This window comes from Aspergillus vadensis, assembly GCF_003184925.1.
Source record: "Aspergillus vadensis CBS 113365 unplaced genomic scaffold BO88scaffold_9, whole genome shotgun sequence".
Lineage (NCBI taxonomy): Eukaryota > Fungi > Ascomycota > Eurotiomycetes > Eurotiales > Aspergillaceae > Aspergillus > Aspergillus vadensis.
Window position 1 is genome coordinate 204,352 of NW_020292047.1, and position 15,536 is coordinate 219,887.

At 50.4% G+C, this 15,536-nt stretch overlaps 7 protein-coding genes and 1 non-coding gene across 8 annotated transcripts; 3 read left to right on the plus strand and 5 right to left on the minus strand.

The window, feature by feature from the left end:
- Positions 1-943: 943 nt before the first annotated feature.
- Positions 944-2,481, plus strand: BO88DRAFT_386731 (uncharacterized protein; the record flags this gene model as incomplete). Its single annotated transcript, XM_025704796.1, has 2 exons — positions 944-1,020; positions 1,090-2,481. 2 exons carry the CDS (start codon positions 944-946, stop codon positions 2,411-2,413), a joined length of 1,401 nt encoding a protein of 466 aa, XP_025563614.1. The 3' UTR covers positions 2,414-2,481.
- A 210-nt stretch (positions 2,482-2,691) lies between these two features.
- BO88DRAFT_487299 (ribonuclease P subunit p20 family protein) lies at positions 2,692-3,929 on the plus strand (the record flags this gene model as incomplete). The annotated part of the gene is made up of 3 exons (XM_025712535.1): positions 2,692-2,849; positions 2,911-3,511; positions 3,662-3,929. The coding sequence occupies exons 1-3, from the start codon at positions 2,777-2,779 to the stop codon at positions 3,927-3,929; spliced, it is 942 nt and encodes a 313-aa protein (XP_025563615.1). The 5' UTR covers positions 2,692-2,776.
- A 42-nt stretch (positions 3,930-3,971) lies between these two features.
- BO88DRAFT_434726 (fungal specific transcription factor domain-containing protein) lies at positions 3,972-6,208 on the minus strand (the record flags this gene model as incomplete). The annotated part of the gene is made up of 8 exons (XM_025709490.1): positions 3,972-4,230; positions 4,284-4,926; positions 4,984-5,017; positions 5,052-5,650; positions 5,688-5,783; positions 5,831-5,949; positions 6,015-6,079; positions 6,134-6,208. 8 exons carry the CDS (start codon positions 6,206-6,208, stop codon positions 3,972-3,974), a joined length of 1,890 nt encoding a protein of 629 aa, XP_025563616.1.
- Positions 6,209-6,846: 638 nt separating this feature from the next.
- Positions 6,847-9,141, minus strand: BO88DRAFT_424789 (putative cytoplasm to vacuole targeting Vps64; the record flags this gene model as incomplete). Its single annotated transcript, XM_025708771.1, has 2 exons — positions 6,847-7,968; positions 8,020-9,141. 2 exons carry the CDS (start codon positions 9,139-9,141, stop codon positions 6,847-6,849), a joined length of 2,244 nt encoding a protein of 747 aa, XP_025563617.1.
- An 840-nt stretch (positions 9,142-9,981) lies between these two features.
- On the plus strand, positions 9,982-10,710 carry BO88DRAFT_404177 (MGR2/ROMO1 family protein). Its single transcript, XM_025706548.1, has 5 exons — positions 9,982-10,094; positions 10,179-10,205; positions 10,261-10,290; positions 10,343-10,433; positions 10,522-10,710. Exons 1-5 carry the CDS (start codon positions 10,040-10,042, stop codon positions 10,643-10,645), a joined length of 327 nt encoding a protein of 108 aa, XP_025563618.1. The 5' UTR covers positions 9,982-10,039; the 3' UTR covers positions 10,646-10,710.
- A 518-nt stretch (positions 10,711-11,228) lies between these two features.
- BO88DRAFT_338765 (YoaK family protein) lies at positions 11,229-12,127 on the minus strand (the record flags this gene model as incomplete). Its single annotated transcript, XM_025702994.1, has 2 exons — positions 11,229-11,830; positions 11,905-12,127. 2 exons carry the CDS (start codon positions 12,125-12,127, stop codon positions 11,229-11,231), a joined length of 825 nt encoding a protein of 274 aa, XP_025563619.1.
- Positions 12,128-12,921: 794 nt separating this feature from the next.
- BO88DRAFT_t128 lies at positions 12,922-12,993 on the minus strand. Its single transcript has one exon. It is a non-coding gene; the product is annotated as a tRNA-Gln (tRNA).
- Positions 12,994-13,011: 18 nt separating this feature from the next.
- On the minus strand, positions 13,012-15,280 carry BO88DRAFT_404179 (GMC family oxidoreductase). The gene is made up of 5 exons (XM_025706549.1): positions 15,213-15,280; positions 14,942-15,158; positions 14,333-14,866; positions 13,672-14,275; positions 13,012-13,616 (listed from the first exon to the last, which is right to left on the minus strand). Exons 1-5 carry the CDS (start codon positions 15,221-15,223, stop codon positions 13,315-13,317), a joined length of 1,668 nt encoding a protein of 555 aa, XP_025563620.1. The 5' UTR covers positions 15,224-15,280; the 3' UTR covers positions 13,012-13,314.
- Positions 15,281-15,536: the final 256 nt, after the last annotated feature.

Consider the following 15,536-nt stretch of genomic DNA (forward strand, 5'->3'; position numbering starts at 1 on the left):
GAAACTTACTATTACTCCGGAATCTAAACATCAATACAACTGGACAGGCTTGTCTATTGCCTTTTCAAGTATCTGGGATCATCGGGGATGTTTCGGGTGCAGAATCCCCACCACCGCAACTACTCTTTCATTTCTCCCAACCCAAACCAAGAGATTCAAATCCCACCACAACAAAAGGCATGACTGTCATGACAATAAGTGGAGAAAGAAAATTCCACTTTCAAACCCACCCCACCAACTAAACAAAATTCTCCGTTAGCAGCAACAAAACAGCAACAATGACATGCCTCAGCTATTCTCCCGCCAGTAACCAAGTGGGGATGAACAAGTTCCTACCCGGTGCCTACTAGTTTTAGCATCACTCACGCCCAAATCTGCCCAATAACAACCCACCCTCAACAACCGCCAACACATCAAGCTTATACCGGGATCTCCACCCAAACCACCAGATGAAACATGGCACCTGGGATGGACTGCATTGGGTTTCAAGCACCTCCAGCTTGATGTGTTGTCGTGTCATTGGCCCAAGGGAAATCATCATCGGGTGGACAGCTCATAGGGTATGAGTTGATGTCTTACTCACTGAGTGAATATTGCATTGCTGGAGGGGAGGAGGGTAGGGTAGGTATATCCTGCGTGTTCCCCCCTGCTGCTGCATCTTTAGAATCTGTAGTGAATTTCTCCGTTATTTTGGTCCGGTCGTGTTAGCAACTATCGTGCTGCTGCTTGACCGTTTGACTTGACCCTATACTTCGACATTCTGGAGGTCATCTTTCAATACTATTTCTCGGCTGAAGAAGAAGAAGACGACGACGACGAACAAGAAGAAGAAGATTTGAGCGTTAGTGTCAGTATTAGTTGGGATAAGTCTACTACTACTTCTACTACCACCACTACTGCAAGTACGGCTACAGACATGGTCGCCGGCGGCAACACCAGCAACATGTCTGCTAGATATACTCCCAACGTGAAGCCCGAGTTCGATGACGATCTCGAGGAGTATGAGCAGCCCGAGCTATCGTGAGTATCACCCACCTCCTCCACCTATCACAACCACCTACTAACCATACATCATCGGCACCGCTACAGCCCCTACGAAACCCGCCTCGTAATCGTCCTGCTCGGCCCCAGCGAACGCAAATTCTCCATCCCAGAATACTATCTCAAGCAATCCCCCGTCTTCGCCGACATCCTAAGCACCTACCCGAACTTCATCACCCGCACAACCCCCTGCATCGCCCTCCCAGACATCGACGACGACATCACCCACACGATCGTCCACTACCTACACACCGGCACGTACCAAACCCTCCGCCACAGCGGCGACTGGACCAAGACGGAGTACCGACGCAGCGTGCTCGCCTACGCCGCAGCATCCAAATACGAACTGAGCGGCCTACTAACCCTATCCAAGAAATACATGCAAAAGCTCGACAAAGACCTCTCCATCTTCGACGTCCTCAGCGTGGCCAGAAAAGCCATCACCAAGGTCCCGGACTGGGACCAGTGGTTCTTCAGCGTATATGTACGGAGCCGTCTCGCCGCGGCGTTCGATGAAGATGAAGATCTTTTCGAGAGCCCGCGATTCCAGTACCTTCTTGGCGCGGAGCCCGGGTTCGTGACGTGCTTGGTGCAGGCCATGGTAGCTATCTACGAGGCGAAGTTGTCGGAGCTGAAGCAGTATCCTAGGATAAACGGATATCATCATCATGACCAGGACGAGAATCACAGGGAAGAGCAAGATCATGAGATCAGTAATGGTGGATACATGGAGCCCACGCCCACCAGCCCCGGACGAAACTACAATAAAGCGGTGATCTTCATCGAGGAAACCATGTCAGACAGACAACCCTCCGAAGGCGCCCCCTCGGAAGTAGGATACCCGGACTCAATCCAGGACGAGCCACCCCTCACCACCACCACAAGAGAACACATGGAAGCTTTCCCCGAGCTAACAGACGACGTATACGTCCCTGAAGCGCAACAACAGGAGGAGCGCTACGCCCCGACTGAAGAGACGATCGTCGAGGAGCCCAGCCCCGAGCCCGAGACGAAGTCGCACGCGCTAGAGAAAGACATTTTGACTGAGCGGTGGGGCGCATGGCGCAACTGGGCGAACAAGGATAGGGACTGGTACAGGAACGACATGCATGATGGAGCGACGCCGGAGAAGCCTACTGCTGTTCCTGAGCAGCAGCAGCAGCCGCCGCCGCCGATCGAAGATCCTGTCCCGGAGTACCCTGAGATGCAGCGTTCAGTGACGGAGGAGACTGCTGCGACTGAGAATGTCCCTCCGGCTGAGAATGTCAATGTTAATGGAAAGAAGCTGGGGAAGAAGAGCCGGAAGAAGAAGATGCGGGCGCTGTTTTCCTCTGCCGAGGAGCCGAAAGCTGAGTTGCAGGCTGCGTACTGATTGGTAGTTGGGGTGGCGTAGGGGGGATATGGTAAGACTGTACAAAAGCTATGGCGTTTGGGATTTGGTTTAGTAGAATGTTGTCAATGATGATACTCTCTTAATGTGGCATACGAGAATGAATGATGATGATGACGATTGGAATACAATGGGAATTTCCAAAAGAGGGAATGTCAGCGATAAGCCCGATAAGAACCACGACCTGACCGCGCTAACCTCATTCGGAATGGCACCTCATTTTCCCAATTCCATCACTTTACTTTATCGCTGCTTCGCTCCTCTTCGTTCCCTCATCTCTGTATACAACTACCCACGCGTGTTTTATTACCAGCAATCTCGACTACACCTCCTCATACGGCCAAGATGACGCCTGCTCCACTAACCAAAACCCTCGAATTCGAGAAAAAGAACCAGAAGATGCCAAAACTCCCCAAACGTAAGCTTCCTTCCTCCGCCTCTTTCTCGCGACAACCCCACTAACCTGCTACGCAATGCAGATGTGAAAGTCCAAAAGCGCCCCATCCCACATCCCTCCACACCCTCCCCGTATTCGGGCTCCTCATCTCCCAAAACCATTTACGTTTCTTCCAGCTCCCCCACAATGGGCGTCATCAAGCGCGTCCAGAAGTACCTTCGGGCGGCGGAGAACCGCGCCACGGCAAAATTGCTCAGCGGAAACAACAAAGGAAAGAAGGGCGACCGAAGGAATCAAATCGCACAATTGGCGCAGAGTAACGAAGCGCTGAAGAAAGAGGAGGTATTTGTGAAGGCTACGGGACGGGCAATGGAGAGGGCCTTGAAGGTGGGGAAGTGGTTTGAGGCGAGGGGAGAGGAGTATACTGTGAGCGTGAAGACGGGGAGTGTTCTTGTGGTCGACGATGTGGTGGAGGATGAAGAAGAGAGGAAGAAGGCGGTAGAGGAGAGTGAGAGGTTGAAAAAGGAGGTTGAGGAAGCGAAGCTGAAGGATGGGAATGGTGATTTATCCAAGTCAGCGATGCGAAAGAGAAAGAGAGCCGTTGCGCGGTTGGAGGGCGAGGAAGAGCTGCCCGAGACTAGGACGAGGTGGGTGAATATGGTGGAGGTGGCGGTTTCGTTGAAGTGAGGTTTCCGTGAGATGGTATGGAAAGGAAATAAACTGGACGATACGAATCCAGGCGGCACGCTACTGAATATACCAGCCAGGCGGATAAATCCCTTCTCTTGCGGGCGCCATGGCCAAGCATTCATGCAGATGCTGATGCAACTCAGCCGGCAAGCCCAGTCCGGCTTCAGTCGCTTTCCGGCCCCTCGAACAGCCGCAATGGATCTAGACCTTGTGCCGATTGTGCGCTTTCCCAGTGTCACGACGACGGCAGGCCGGCTGCCTTGGAAGATTCTCCCGGTCACGCAGCGTGTACCCAGAATCCACATGCAGCGGGCGCTCAGCAGCAACACACTAGCATGGTCGGCCATCGATCTCATCGAAGTATGGGTATTCTTCACGTACAACGGCACGGCAACCCCTCTAGCGATCTAGTGTTACTGAAAATCAAATTGCTGTTCACATCTGAAGCAACTCTTAGTTCACATGTTGAGATCCAGCTCGCGCCTTGTTAATAGCACTACTAGCAAGGCGTCCTAATTCCATCACGAAGTTTTCGAAGAGCTTGATGTGATAAGCCGATAATCTCGGAATTTCTGGCGGTACGCATGTTCTGATATGAGTTGGCACTGACATGAACAGTTCCAAGTCGTCATCGATGCCACCGTGCGTTGGATTAAAAAGAATGTTAGAAAAAAGATGACAGATAGCTGTCAGGAAATAGGGAAGAGTAAACCTGTATAACATGTTAATGATAAAGACAATGAACTTTCCACAACCGATGCTTACCTCAAGTTGGTCTTGTTGAAATCAAGACGGTCATCTAAGAACTTCTGCAGCATCGAACGACTGGCTTCAACGCTGATGGCGAGACTCGATCCCGCTTCAGATGTATCGTGATTCTGGACCCAGGCAGAGCATCTTCCACTTGCTTGATGTATCATACTCATGCAGTACAGGTAGTGTAATTGAAAGATTGTATTTGGAGTGTCCATGGCGTTTGTTTCCCGATCAATGAGGCGTGGCCGAAAGTTGGTGGGAATAGACATTCTCCAAATTTCCAAGGCGCTGTCGAGATCGCGAATAGCACCCAATAATTGGGCATCTGTCTGGCGCAAAGCCTTCAAGGAGTATAATCGATGATACACCTCAGATTGAAGCATGGCAAGACGTATGCCTGCGAGAAATTCTGGCGCAGTGTGGTGGATATCAGGGAGTGTGAGGTCGCACTGACTCTCATCCAGGCACGGAGGATGACCCGCGCGTAGACTAAACTCCTTATCCATGATATAACATATCCAAAATAATTCTCGAACATGCAGGCTCCTCCTGAATTGGTCGTCGTCGGTGTAGACTGGGGCAAGGTGACCATTTAGATGGAAGACGAATCGTATCGCGGATGCGAGTAACATCTCGAGAATCAGGATATTTCCTGTGACTACCAAGGAGCAAAGACTCTAGTTCGTAAAATGTATTAGCACCTGCATACCTCGCTCACTCTTCACCCTAACACTCCTTTCCATCTTCCACAAATCAGTGCGAGATTGTCAAACTTACTATCATCAGAACGGCCTGCAGGCCATCTATGGTGACAGACTCGTGTAGCATCCGGGGGACCAAGTCGTGGGCGGTTTGAAGGTGGTCCTCTGTATGTACTACTCTATGCCCATGTTGCTGGTCTGCGGCATGTACGCAGATTGCCGTAAACGCATGAATGCAGGCTCTAGCGCTGTCAGCACCAGGAGATGAGACACTCAGTTCGTTATGGTAGGCGGCAGCGACAGTTGATTCAAGGAGGACTCGGTCTACAAAAGGGAACATTCTGGAAAGTATTGAACTCTGCCACTCGTCGTGCAGCTGACACATAATCCCCTTGTCCGGAAGTGGTACTGCATGCGGGACCCCATTGGGCGTTGACGGGTCGAGTATAGATGGCCTTGGTGATGTATACTCGAGATTCACGTCTTCGCCGGTGCGCTCCCTTATCCACTGGCGGCCAGTAGCGGAGAAGAATGGCAGGCCATTGAAGGTGCATAAATTCCCGAGAGCATGTCCTCCGACATGGAGATTGTTCTGGGGCCCGACTGTAAGAGTAAAGGTCAAGTCCGGTCCATTTTGTCTTAATGGCGGGCCCGATTGGTGATTCAGATCTATGCCTATCCACAGAATAATCAATGTCTCCCTCGAACAAACGCAAAGTCTCAAACAAATCAATATGATGGCTGAAAGGGCATAATGTGTTTACCTTGCGAAGCAAGCGGTATTTCTGTGGAACTAATCCGTTGGGAGCTTGGACGAGTCAGTATATAAACATAACTACATTGAAAAAGCAGTACCTTGAAGAGTCATGAGATCTAGAGCGTTCCTGATTGCGTTCCTGGTTGCGTCTGAAAGTACAAGGAAGATCATGGTGATGGCACCAATTGCAGCGGGGCGTTGCTGCATCACACTGGATCTAGATTGGGTTAGTATCGGGGTGGACAACAACATAAGGCATTGTGAATAGATAGTAATCTGTACCTTCCTCTTGTAGCAGGCATCACATGCGCGACAAATTCGCTGTCGACGCTTGGGACGAGGTTTCGCTATACTAGACGGTCTTGACTGCATGTTTGTACGGGAACAGCAGCAAGCTGTACTTGGTTGTAGCTACTAGAAACCCGTCGGATGGCAGCGGCGATCAATGTATGGGGCGCATCACGTGAGGTCGCCATCGCGAAGATACTACTAAGTACTAGGTCCAAACACGCCAAGTATTAAACTATAGAAAAAGCATACGCATTTAATGATTAACGTCCGGGTATAGGTCGTCAAAGGAAACAAGAAAAGCATGAGATGGTCATTCATCGCTCGGCTGAAAAAGGAGTATGCTATGATAGACTAATACACAAAGGCGGGTGAGCCTTTTACACGACCTGCTTCTGCCCGTGAGAAAGAGACATCGACATAGAAAGAAATCCCACTGCTGCCAGGAAATCGTTACTGGAACAACAGGGTGCCCACGAAGAGTGATATCTAGGAACAAACAAGAAAAGTGAGGGAGGGTCATGCAAGTTATGCAAAAAGGATAACTGCACATAAGAGGGGGGCAAGAAGAGGGAATAAACGGAAATAACGGGTAAAGAAGAAAAATCGACCCATAAACCTAGCGCACAATCCCTGCTGAGCATTGGAGCAGAATACAAGATGGGACAAACGATGAAAAAGAACCAGTGGAGAATCAGAAAGAAAAGGTGTGAAGGAAGGATCGAAGGTTAGGAACTTGAAGAACAAGACGAGCTTTTCAAGGTGTTATCGAATGCACAATTTATGTCATGCGCCAGCAAAAGGCATGGTGTGCTAGCCAGAATGATCATTTGTCCATCTTCTGCCAGCTGTTCAGGTAAGCCATCAGCCCAACGCCGAGAAGCACCACTCCAAGCATAGAAGCAAAAGGACTGGATTGCTCTAAGACGTCGTGGCGGTGTGATTGTGTCGCAAACGTCGTGTTTGCGTTGTCCACCGCTTTTGTAGCTGACGGCGTCGCAGTGAGCTGTGGTTGCTCAGCGCACACGCTGCCCTTCTCTTCGGCGGACTCTTGTGGCTCAGATGGAGAACCAGCAGGAGCAGGAGCATCTGTCTGCGCACCAGACACTACATTGCCCTGAGCACGCTCTGCGCGCTCTTGTCGCAGAGTTTCAATCATCTCCGCCAGCGACTTCCGCGCCTCAACAGTCTCATTCTCCGCGACTTCTGCCCGGTCTTTGAACATTGTGACTTGCTTCTTCATCTCCTCCATCTCCAGTATCATTGACTCGAGACGACGTTGTAAAACATCTGTTTGACTTTCTGTCAAGGACTCCTTTTCAGACGCGGGTGCATCAGAATCGATCGAAGCTTCGGCATCCGGCGGCATAGTCTTTGGCTCTTCCATTTCAGTCAACGTCTTGGTGCTATCGTCTTCAGGTTCAGCATTTGTGGTGAGGCCTGGAGCAGGCTGAATGGACTTCATCTCCAAGCTCCGGGCCTTTTCCTCGGCGAATTCACGAGCATTTCGTTCCTGAATCAGCAACGCTTCTAGCTCCTTAACACGAGCACCCTGGCTATCGAGCTCCCTTTTGGCGGAGGACAGAGCCTCAATGAGAGACAAAATCTGGCTATTTTCACGTGTAACGGGCGAGTTCGGGCCAAGCTTAGACTTTTCTGTCTCGGATCGCTTCAACGGCGATAGGGCGTCTGTGCCGTTCCGCGGCAAAGCATCGGGCTTTTCGGGCAAGGGTTGCTGCGGTGGAGGAGCTGGAGGGTCCGAAAAGCGAGAGAAAGAATCTACGCGAGGCATCTTTGGCCGCCCATTGACTGGACGGGGTGCGTTATTATCCGCTGGCGAAGGCTTCGGTTTCTCCTTCTCCGCATATCCGGGTTTCATTATAGTAGTCAAGAACTCGTCTGTTTGCCGGAGCTCTTGTGATTGTTGTTTGGCCTGTTTCATTTCACTCTGAAATCTTGTTAGAGCAAGCTCGCTGCGAATGTGACCTTGATGACATACCGTAAGTCGCTTGACAACTTGTTCTATAGATATAGGGGAATTCCAATAGTTCATCTGACGTTGTTGTTGAATTGCGTTGAATTGACTGCTGGCTGCACTCTGAGCACTGCGGTTGCTCATAGTACTTCCCGATCGTCCCCTCAGATGCGACATCGGTTGACTAAGGGGAGACGGGAGCAGTCCATTTCCAGAAGCAGGATCCAAGTCACCTAGTGTAAGGTCCAAGATATTCGGAATGCTGCTGTATACGCCGGCATGTTCAACCTTGGCGGAAACCTTATGATGAACAACCGTTTTCTGATCCTCGCTGACGATATCAATTCCAAGCTCCAAGGTATCGTTCTCGCGAAGCTCATGGGGTTCGGATTCGCGATTCTCCGGAGATAACCGCTGCCCATTGACGAATGTACCGTTGGACGACTTGACGTCCCTGATCCAGATCTTTCCGCTCTTGTCTGCCCAGATCTCGGCGTGCTGTCGAGACAGCACCTTGGAATCGAAGTAACCATTCACCGGGGTTGGCACAGTCTTGGCGTTTGTCTGACGGCCTATGCGTAGTAGGTCCGGATAGAACGGTACGTTGATCTGCTTCTTGTCGAAGGTACCGTTGATGGGTAAGAGTGTGAGGATGGCGGGAGGATCGCCTGCTGGTGCGCTCGCGGCGCGTACGCCATTTTGTTGTGATGCTTGAAGCATGTGTTGAGATGGAACAATGGAAGACGGCTGGTGAATCGCGGTCATAGTAGAAGAAGCTCCTGGGCCCGAAGAAAAGGCCGGCATAGCCTGGGAGCGGGCGCTGCTCAGCCCAGCCACCGGCTCTGACTTAGAAGTTGTCCAGTTATTTCTTGAGGATTTCTTCTTTGATGACCATGTAGCGTGTTCGACGTTATTCACGTGCCCCGCATTAGAGGGTTGCGGCGTGACTATAGCGGTTGAGGTTGATGAAGTAGATGCTAAGGAGGAGGAGGAATTCGATCTCTGAACAGTCCTTCGCGGCAAAAATGTTCGTGAGACTTCTTCCGCGTCCATTGAAGACAGAGCACCTTGTCCTCCGTTACCAGAGTCGAACCATCCCAAGTGAGGGCCCGATTGCACGCTAGGTGGTGAAGCCACAGCAGTCATGGAGAAGGATAGCGTATGGTGAGTGTGATGGAAAGGAGCTCTATCTCATAGGCGCTCGTCCGCTCAACGGAAAAAGAGGATCGTCAACGTATGCAAGGAGAAGCGTTCGGATGCTAACCGCCCGTGAGTGCCCGTCGCGACGGACCTCGAAGGCAAAAATATTTGTAGCGACGGTAGGCGCGCGGAAATATCGTGAATACAGTCCGTTCGGCTGGTGAGAGGTCACGTTAGCAATTGTCCGGACGACCCTCATATAAACATCGAGTCCGTTCCGCATCGACGCAACAGCGCCTGCCATCGTCGAGTGCCATGCGAGACCCAACAGCTAGCAAGTCAAACTTACCACGGCAGGATGAGTATGAACAGGTGAGTCTAGAAAAGGGATCTGATAGGGAGGCAAGAAGGCGCTTCAGTCCTGACCAAGGAGGCGTGGAGGTCTTGGCCCGAACCGAGGAGTGAACGGACCAAGCGACCGGGCAGCGACGAAGACGGAGGCACGAGACGGAACTACCGCCTTGCACAGGCTCCTAAGCCGCCGAAAAAGTAAGTCGAGGCACTGGATCAGACGATTCAGGAGCAGACTTCATGGGGAGAGCCACCAACATGCGGCGGGAGAGAAGAGCCGATCAGCTCACGGCTTCCTTCGTCTCCCTACGCCTGAGGCCAAAAATCACGTGTGGACACACGTGTGCTTAGGTAACACCGCACGGACCTTTGGTTCTCAATACGGCAGGCGGTGTCACGTGCTTCTGGGCCTCGGGTTTCGATGCGCCCACCGTTGGAGCTTTGCTGCCGACTCTAGAAGACTGAAGCCGGAGGAATCGACCATCTGAGGGAAACTGGTCTTGTGCTGTCAAGTTCTTTACGCTCGCTGTATATTTATCAACTATCATTCAACATGCCCGTCGTTGCTGGTCCCCCTCAAGGGCATGGTCCCTCTACCTTTGAGAAGAGTTAGTTAACCGGATCCCATGCCATTCACCAGCTGGATGGGTTTCGCTCAATTTGCCGTACTGATTTACTGACTTTATTTACAGTGAAGATGGGTGCCATGATGGGATCCAGTAGGTTGAACAAGTTTGCATGCTGTTCATTACGGTACTAATCTTTTTTCAACAGCTGTTGGAGGTATCATGGGTTTCATCATCGGTTCGTCTATGCAAACGAAACCCCTCCTTTGACCCCGACTAATATGAAGCAGGAACTGTCACCATCTTCCAGTACGGAGCTGGACCTAACGGTGTTATGCGTACCCTGGGTAAATATATGCTTGGTTCTGGTGCTACTTTTGGGTACGTTCTGCGCAATTCCTTGCGATTCTATGACTATATATCGGTTTTGTATGTTTAGCAGCTTGATACTAACCATACCTTTTGATAGTCTCTTCATGTCCATCGGCAGCGTTATCCGTACCGAAGGCCCTCACAACGACGCCTGGCTCCGCGCTCGCGGACCCCCGATGATGCTCCCCCGTCAGAGCCCTCTGCGCCCTATGCGCGACTAAATACTTGATGAGAAGATGGAATTATACCAATTGAGGGATGTGGGCTTTGTGAGGTGGAGGAAGACTGTACGATAGCGTATCCTGAAACATGGAACAAGGAATGACATGTTAATCACCGAGACGCAAGACAGAGCAGAGCAGCAGTGGCAGTATCATGTACATATCGAAGGGCAACTCGACCCTGTCCACTAGTCACCTGATGCTTTGCAATGTATTGAGCGTCCTGCAACGGTTGTGTTAATCATAATGGAAGTCATGAATGATGCATACTATAGCAAGTGCTGATATTTTCATCACTATATTGATGATCAACTGAACTTTGCTATTTTTACCTGTAAAGTATGATGCTACTAACGATTACATTGGCACCCACCCTACTCAGCAAATAAGCATGAAAAAGAAATCTATACCTTCTATTTTTCCAAACCAAGTCTAACTCATCCATCTATACAACAACGCCCTCCCAAACAATATACTATACAATCGCACTCCCTTCCTACATACACACATCGCATCCCTCACTAACCACCATACCCCAAGTGATCGCACCACTCCCCCAGCCCACCCCCGTCCAACAACCTACTTAGTTCCTAACAGGCATCCAAACCAACCACCCCAACCCAATAAGGAACTTAATCCCAGCCGCCAACCAAAAAGTCGACGCCATGCCGCCAGCACTCCTATTCAACCAACCGCCCACAATCGCCCCAATCAACAGGGCCACCACACCCGCAACTCTCCTATTCCGCTTAACATTCTGCACAGCCAGAATATTCTTATCCGACGCAATATCAAAATACACGCTCGTGATAACCACACTCGGGATCTCATTAAATCCCAACGAGCGCGTACTATTGATAGAACCGGAGGACTGGAACGCCAGCAAGCCAATGGGGATCAGCTCGAGGAGCTTGCCGCCATGGTGATGGCCAGAGGCGACGACGTCCTCGGATTCCGCGATAAGTCCAGACTGGATCAGGGAGACGGCAATCACGATGAGAATCACTTGCACCATGAAGGAGGCGAAGAGCGTGCCGCGACGGGCAGGACCGAGGTGTCGGCCGACGAAGCTGAATATGAATGAGCCGGTCACGAAGCTGGCGATTGACACGATGGATTTTAGCCAGCTGTCGCTGTCGTCTTTGGGGAGGGAGGCGGCGCCGAGGCCGAGGACGACGGTGTTTCCTGTGTTTTAAATGAGTTTGTCAGTAATGAGAAGGAAGTGGTGTGCTGGGATAAGGGGGGGAGGGGAGATGTACCGGTTTGCATAGCTAAGAAGCATGACCACGCATTGAACGCGGAGCTGTCGCAAAGCCCCGTGACGAAGCATAGAATGATACAGATGATGTCGGCATAGTTGCTGTCGACTGTCTCTCTTAAACGGCGCACTTTCGTCTGCTGAGATTGAGGGGACTTGGTGTCTGTGGAGGATTCCACGACCGGGAGAGCCGGTGATTTCGCGGGGTGGAAGGGCTCTGACATTCCTGAGCAGTAGTATGATGTATAGTAATAAGGCGATGAGATATGTACAAGGATAAAATTAAGATGATATATGCATGCGGCAACGCAAGCAATGATAACACCACCGAGTATATCGGATTAAAACACAAGGAATAGATAGATTAAAAGGCAAAGTTACGAGACGCCATCACAGATGGGAAGATTGGAAGAGTCTAGCCACCCCCCTCTTCAGCACCCTAAACCCTAAGAGGAGGGGAGGAGAATATCTCCATAAATAGATAGGTAACTTTACAGTACAAACGAAAGAAGGCAAACCAGAGCAGCCCCCTTATTACGAAAATCTCCGAGCGGGATTGGAAAAGAAAAAGAAACTGGGAACATACCATCTGGCTGGATATCCTGTACAACGCAGCGTATTTCTTTTTCTTTCTTCACGCGCCATTTTCTGCTGGGAGCACGCAAGCACGCTATCAGCCTTACTGCGACAGCCCTAAGGGAGGACGGACAAATGGCAATGGCGCATTGGAGTGGGTTGGCTGGTAGGACGGGTTATCGGCTTCGTAAGGAGTGGGTAGCGTTGAGGTAGAATTGGCGGTTGGGCCCACAAGGCTGACGGGAGGTGGTTGTTATTGGGTGTTTAGGGGGTTATCGGGTGGGTGATAAGTATCATTGTCAATCGGGTAGCTAAGGCCGAGGTGGGAGGGAGTTATAGCAAGAAGAGGAAAATATGACAAAGTTTATTTAGGTAAGGATAATAGAGACAAATGACGGGCTAAAAAAAATTCATGGCGGACCATGATGCCAAGGATACAAAAAGGTCGTGCCCGGGATCGAACCGGGATTGCTGGAATCAGAATCCAGAGTGATAACCATTACACTACACAACCTTGTTGTTGAAAAGGAGGGGAAAGGTTGAGCTTATAGATCGCGTAAATAAATAAATCCATATACAATGCTTCCCCTTCGACTTTGAGGGGTATCCAGGTGATTAGCGCAGACACCTACTGCGAGGTGGCCAGCTTGAGAATGGTGAAATTATATTGAACATATAAGTGCTCCAATCTTCTATGGTTAAGTTATCGTCTGATCTATTTCATAATAAATAGTGGGAACGAAACCATGGAGGCAATTGAAGTCTTAAACATCAGAGAAAGGCGTCGTAGCTCATGACATATATGTAACGTAAATATCCAAGCAAATCTACAGCTTTACAAGAACCAGACGGTTGCCGGTCCCCAAAGCCGCACTGTTGGCACCGATACGGAAAGAAACCTCAAAGCTTCGCAACGTCGAGGGTTCAGCTGAGATGCCCATGTTTCTTTGATGAGGTCCGCACATTTCTCGCCAATTCCATAAGCAGGCATCTGAGTATGTCCTCCGTTTAGAGTTGGCATGACACTACAATCTGCCACACGGAGTCCGGTCACGCCACGAACACGCAACTTGTTATCGAGAACAGCGTTGGCATCGCCATCTGGGCCCATTGCGCAGGTACCTCCAGCGTGGTAGCCTAGGATAAGTCAATCAGTATAAGTGGTGCCAACAGACAAAAGCAGGGAGCATACAAGTTGTCGCATGTTCCTTTACATAAGGTATCCACTGTTCTCTCTTCGTGTAAGTATGGTGGGTCAGATTAGGAGGCCAAGAGCCTTTCACGATGTCCTTCGTCCCAGCGCCCTTGGTAATGATCTCATTTGCGAACCTACACGCTTCAGTTAACACAAGCAGATCCAGTGGGTCTGCGAGGTAGTTGCAGTCCACTACAGGCTTCTCCAAGGGGTCCTTAGATTTCAGCGTCACACTACCGCGAGACCTAGGCGAGAATAATTCGGCGATAATTGAGAATGCGTACTTGTGATCAATAGGAAATTGATCGTACTGTTTAGGACCACCGTAACATTCCGTAGTGAAGAGCTCAACATTTGGCTGATTGGGTGTCAGACCCATGGGATCACGGCCTGGCTGTCGTGGCGCATTCTTCCACAGTGGCTCATTCTTGAGACGTTCATCTAGACGCGCAAAAGCGAAGGAGCCAAAAGGGAAGGTTGACAGAAACCCCTCCTTTTTCTCCTTCCAAAGCGCGTAGGTTTTGTCAAAACTATCGCCATGGTAGACGTGGTGGTCGGTCGTCAGACCAGGCTTTTCTGTCTCGTAGAACATGAAAACGATCTGGACAGGTCTGATTAGATGCAGACTTTATAGATGAAGCTGCCATAGAGCACCCACCAAATGATCCATGAGATTCTTCCCGACGCCCGGGAGGTTGACCAAGCACTCAATGTTGTTTTTCTGCAACTCTTCCTTCGGACCAAGCCCAGACCTCATTAGGATTGTAGGGCTGCAATAAGATCCACTGCTGATGATTATCTCCCTCTTAGCATGTAGAGTCCGTCGCCCATTCGCTGTTACCACCGAGACACCGTCCGCTTTGGGCCCACTTGGAGTCTTTTTGAAGAGTATCTTGTCCACAGTGGTGTCTGTCATGATCGTAACATTATTGCGATGGTACCCATTCGTGACAAAGTCTCCGCTGGTAGTGCGGATGCCATTGAACACCGACCGTGGTACATGACCACACCCATGAGGTGTCTCACCAGTTGTGAACATGTCAGGATCCAATGGAAGGCCCTGCGAAACGAAAGAGTCCATGATGCGTTCGGAAATGGGTGCGAGATCATGTGGTTCGACGTGAAGCGGACCCGAGTTTCCATGATGCTGATCGGACGCCTTAAACCAGGGTTTAGTATGAAACGTCTCGGCCTGGAAGAAAGAAGTTAGTTTTCTAGAGCCTCAATTTCCCCCAGGCTTATCGTAAATGGCCATGAATGTACTTACCTTCTGCATGTACTTGAAGAATTCCTTGCCACTCCACCCATCCAGACCCCAATCATCGTAATCTTGCTTACTGCCGCGTATGCAAAGTGTCCCATTGCAGCCACTGCAACCACCTAGAAATTTGCCTCTGCTGAGCTTCACTTGCCGATTATTGACGTTGGGCATGGGCGGAGTGACAATGTTCCAGTCTGTCGTAGAGTCGAGCAGATTACTCCAGCTAATCAAGTAAGAAGATTGGACCAATTCCTAGGAGTGCAATGCGCGTACGAACCCGCCAACCATATGGACATTTTCAAGATCTTTATTATGCTGTCCAGCTTCGATAAGAAGAATTCTTATGTGCGGATTCTCAGCCAGGCGACCGGCCACCACGCATCCTGAGGTGCCACCCCTGAGAGTAGAAGCGAGCAATCAGCCATAGTGAAGACAACGATCGGACAAAAGCACACTCCATATCAAGTGAAACTAACCCGCAGATAATGTAGTCAAAAGAATTCTCCATGTTGCGCACCGCAGTCGATCAGCCCAAAGGTGGCTCGAGTAATGGATAGCCAAACAGTGAGAAAGCCCCTCGGTGTAAGAAAAGCCATACGGA

Excerpts from the sequence above, each read along its gene's own strand:
- BO88DRAFT_404179 (XM_025706549.1), bottom strand. Across the intron at positions 14,867-14,941 it reads TCTTCAAGTACATGCAGAAG|GCCGAGACGTTTCATACTAA; the intron begins GTAAGTACATTC and ends TCTTTCTTCCAG. Across the intron at positions 13,617-13,671 it reads AAAGGAACATGCGACAACTT|GCTACCACGCTGGAGGTACC; the intron begins GTATGCTCCCTG and ends GACTTATCCTAG.
- BO88DRAFT_404177 (XM_025706548.1), top strand. The coding sequence starts at position 10,040 with ATGCCCGTCGTTGCTGGTCCCCCTCAAGGGCATGGTCCCTCTACCTTT. Across the intron at positions 10,206-10,260 it reads GGGTGCCATGATGGGATCCA|CTGTTGGAGGTATCATGGGT; the intron begins GTAGGTTGAACA and ends TTTTTTCAACAG. Across the intron at positions 10,291-10,342 it reads TATCATGGGTTTCATCATCG|GAACTGTCACCATCTTCCAG; the intron begins GTTCGTCTATGC and ends AATATGAAGCAG.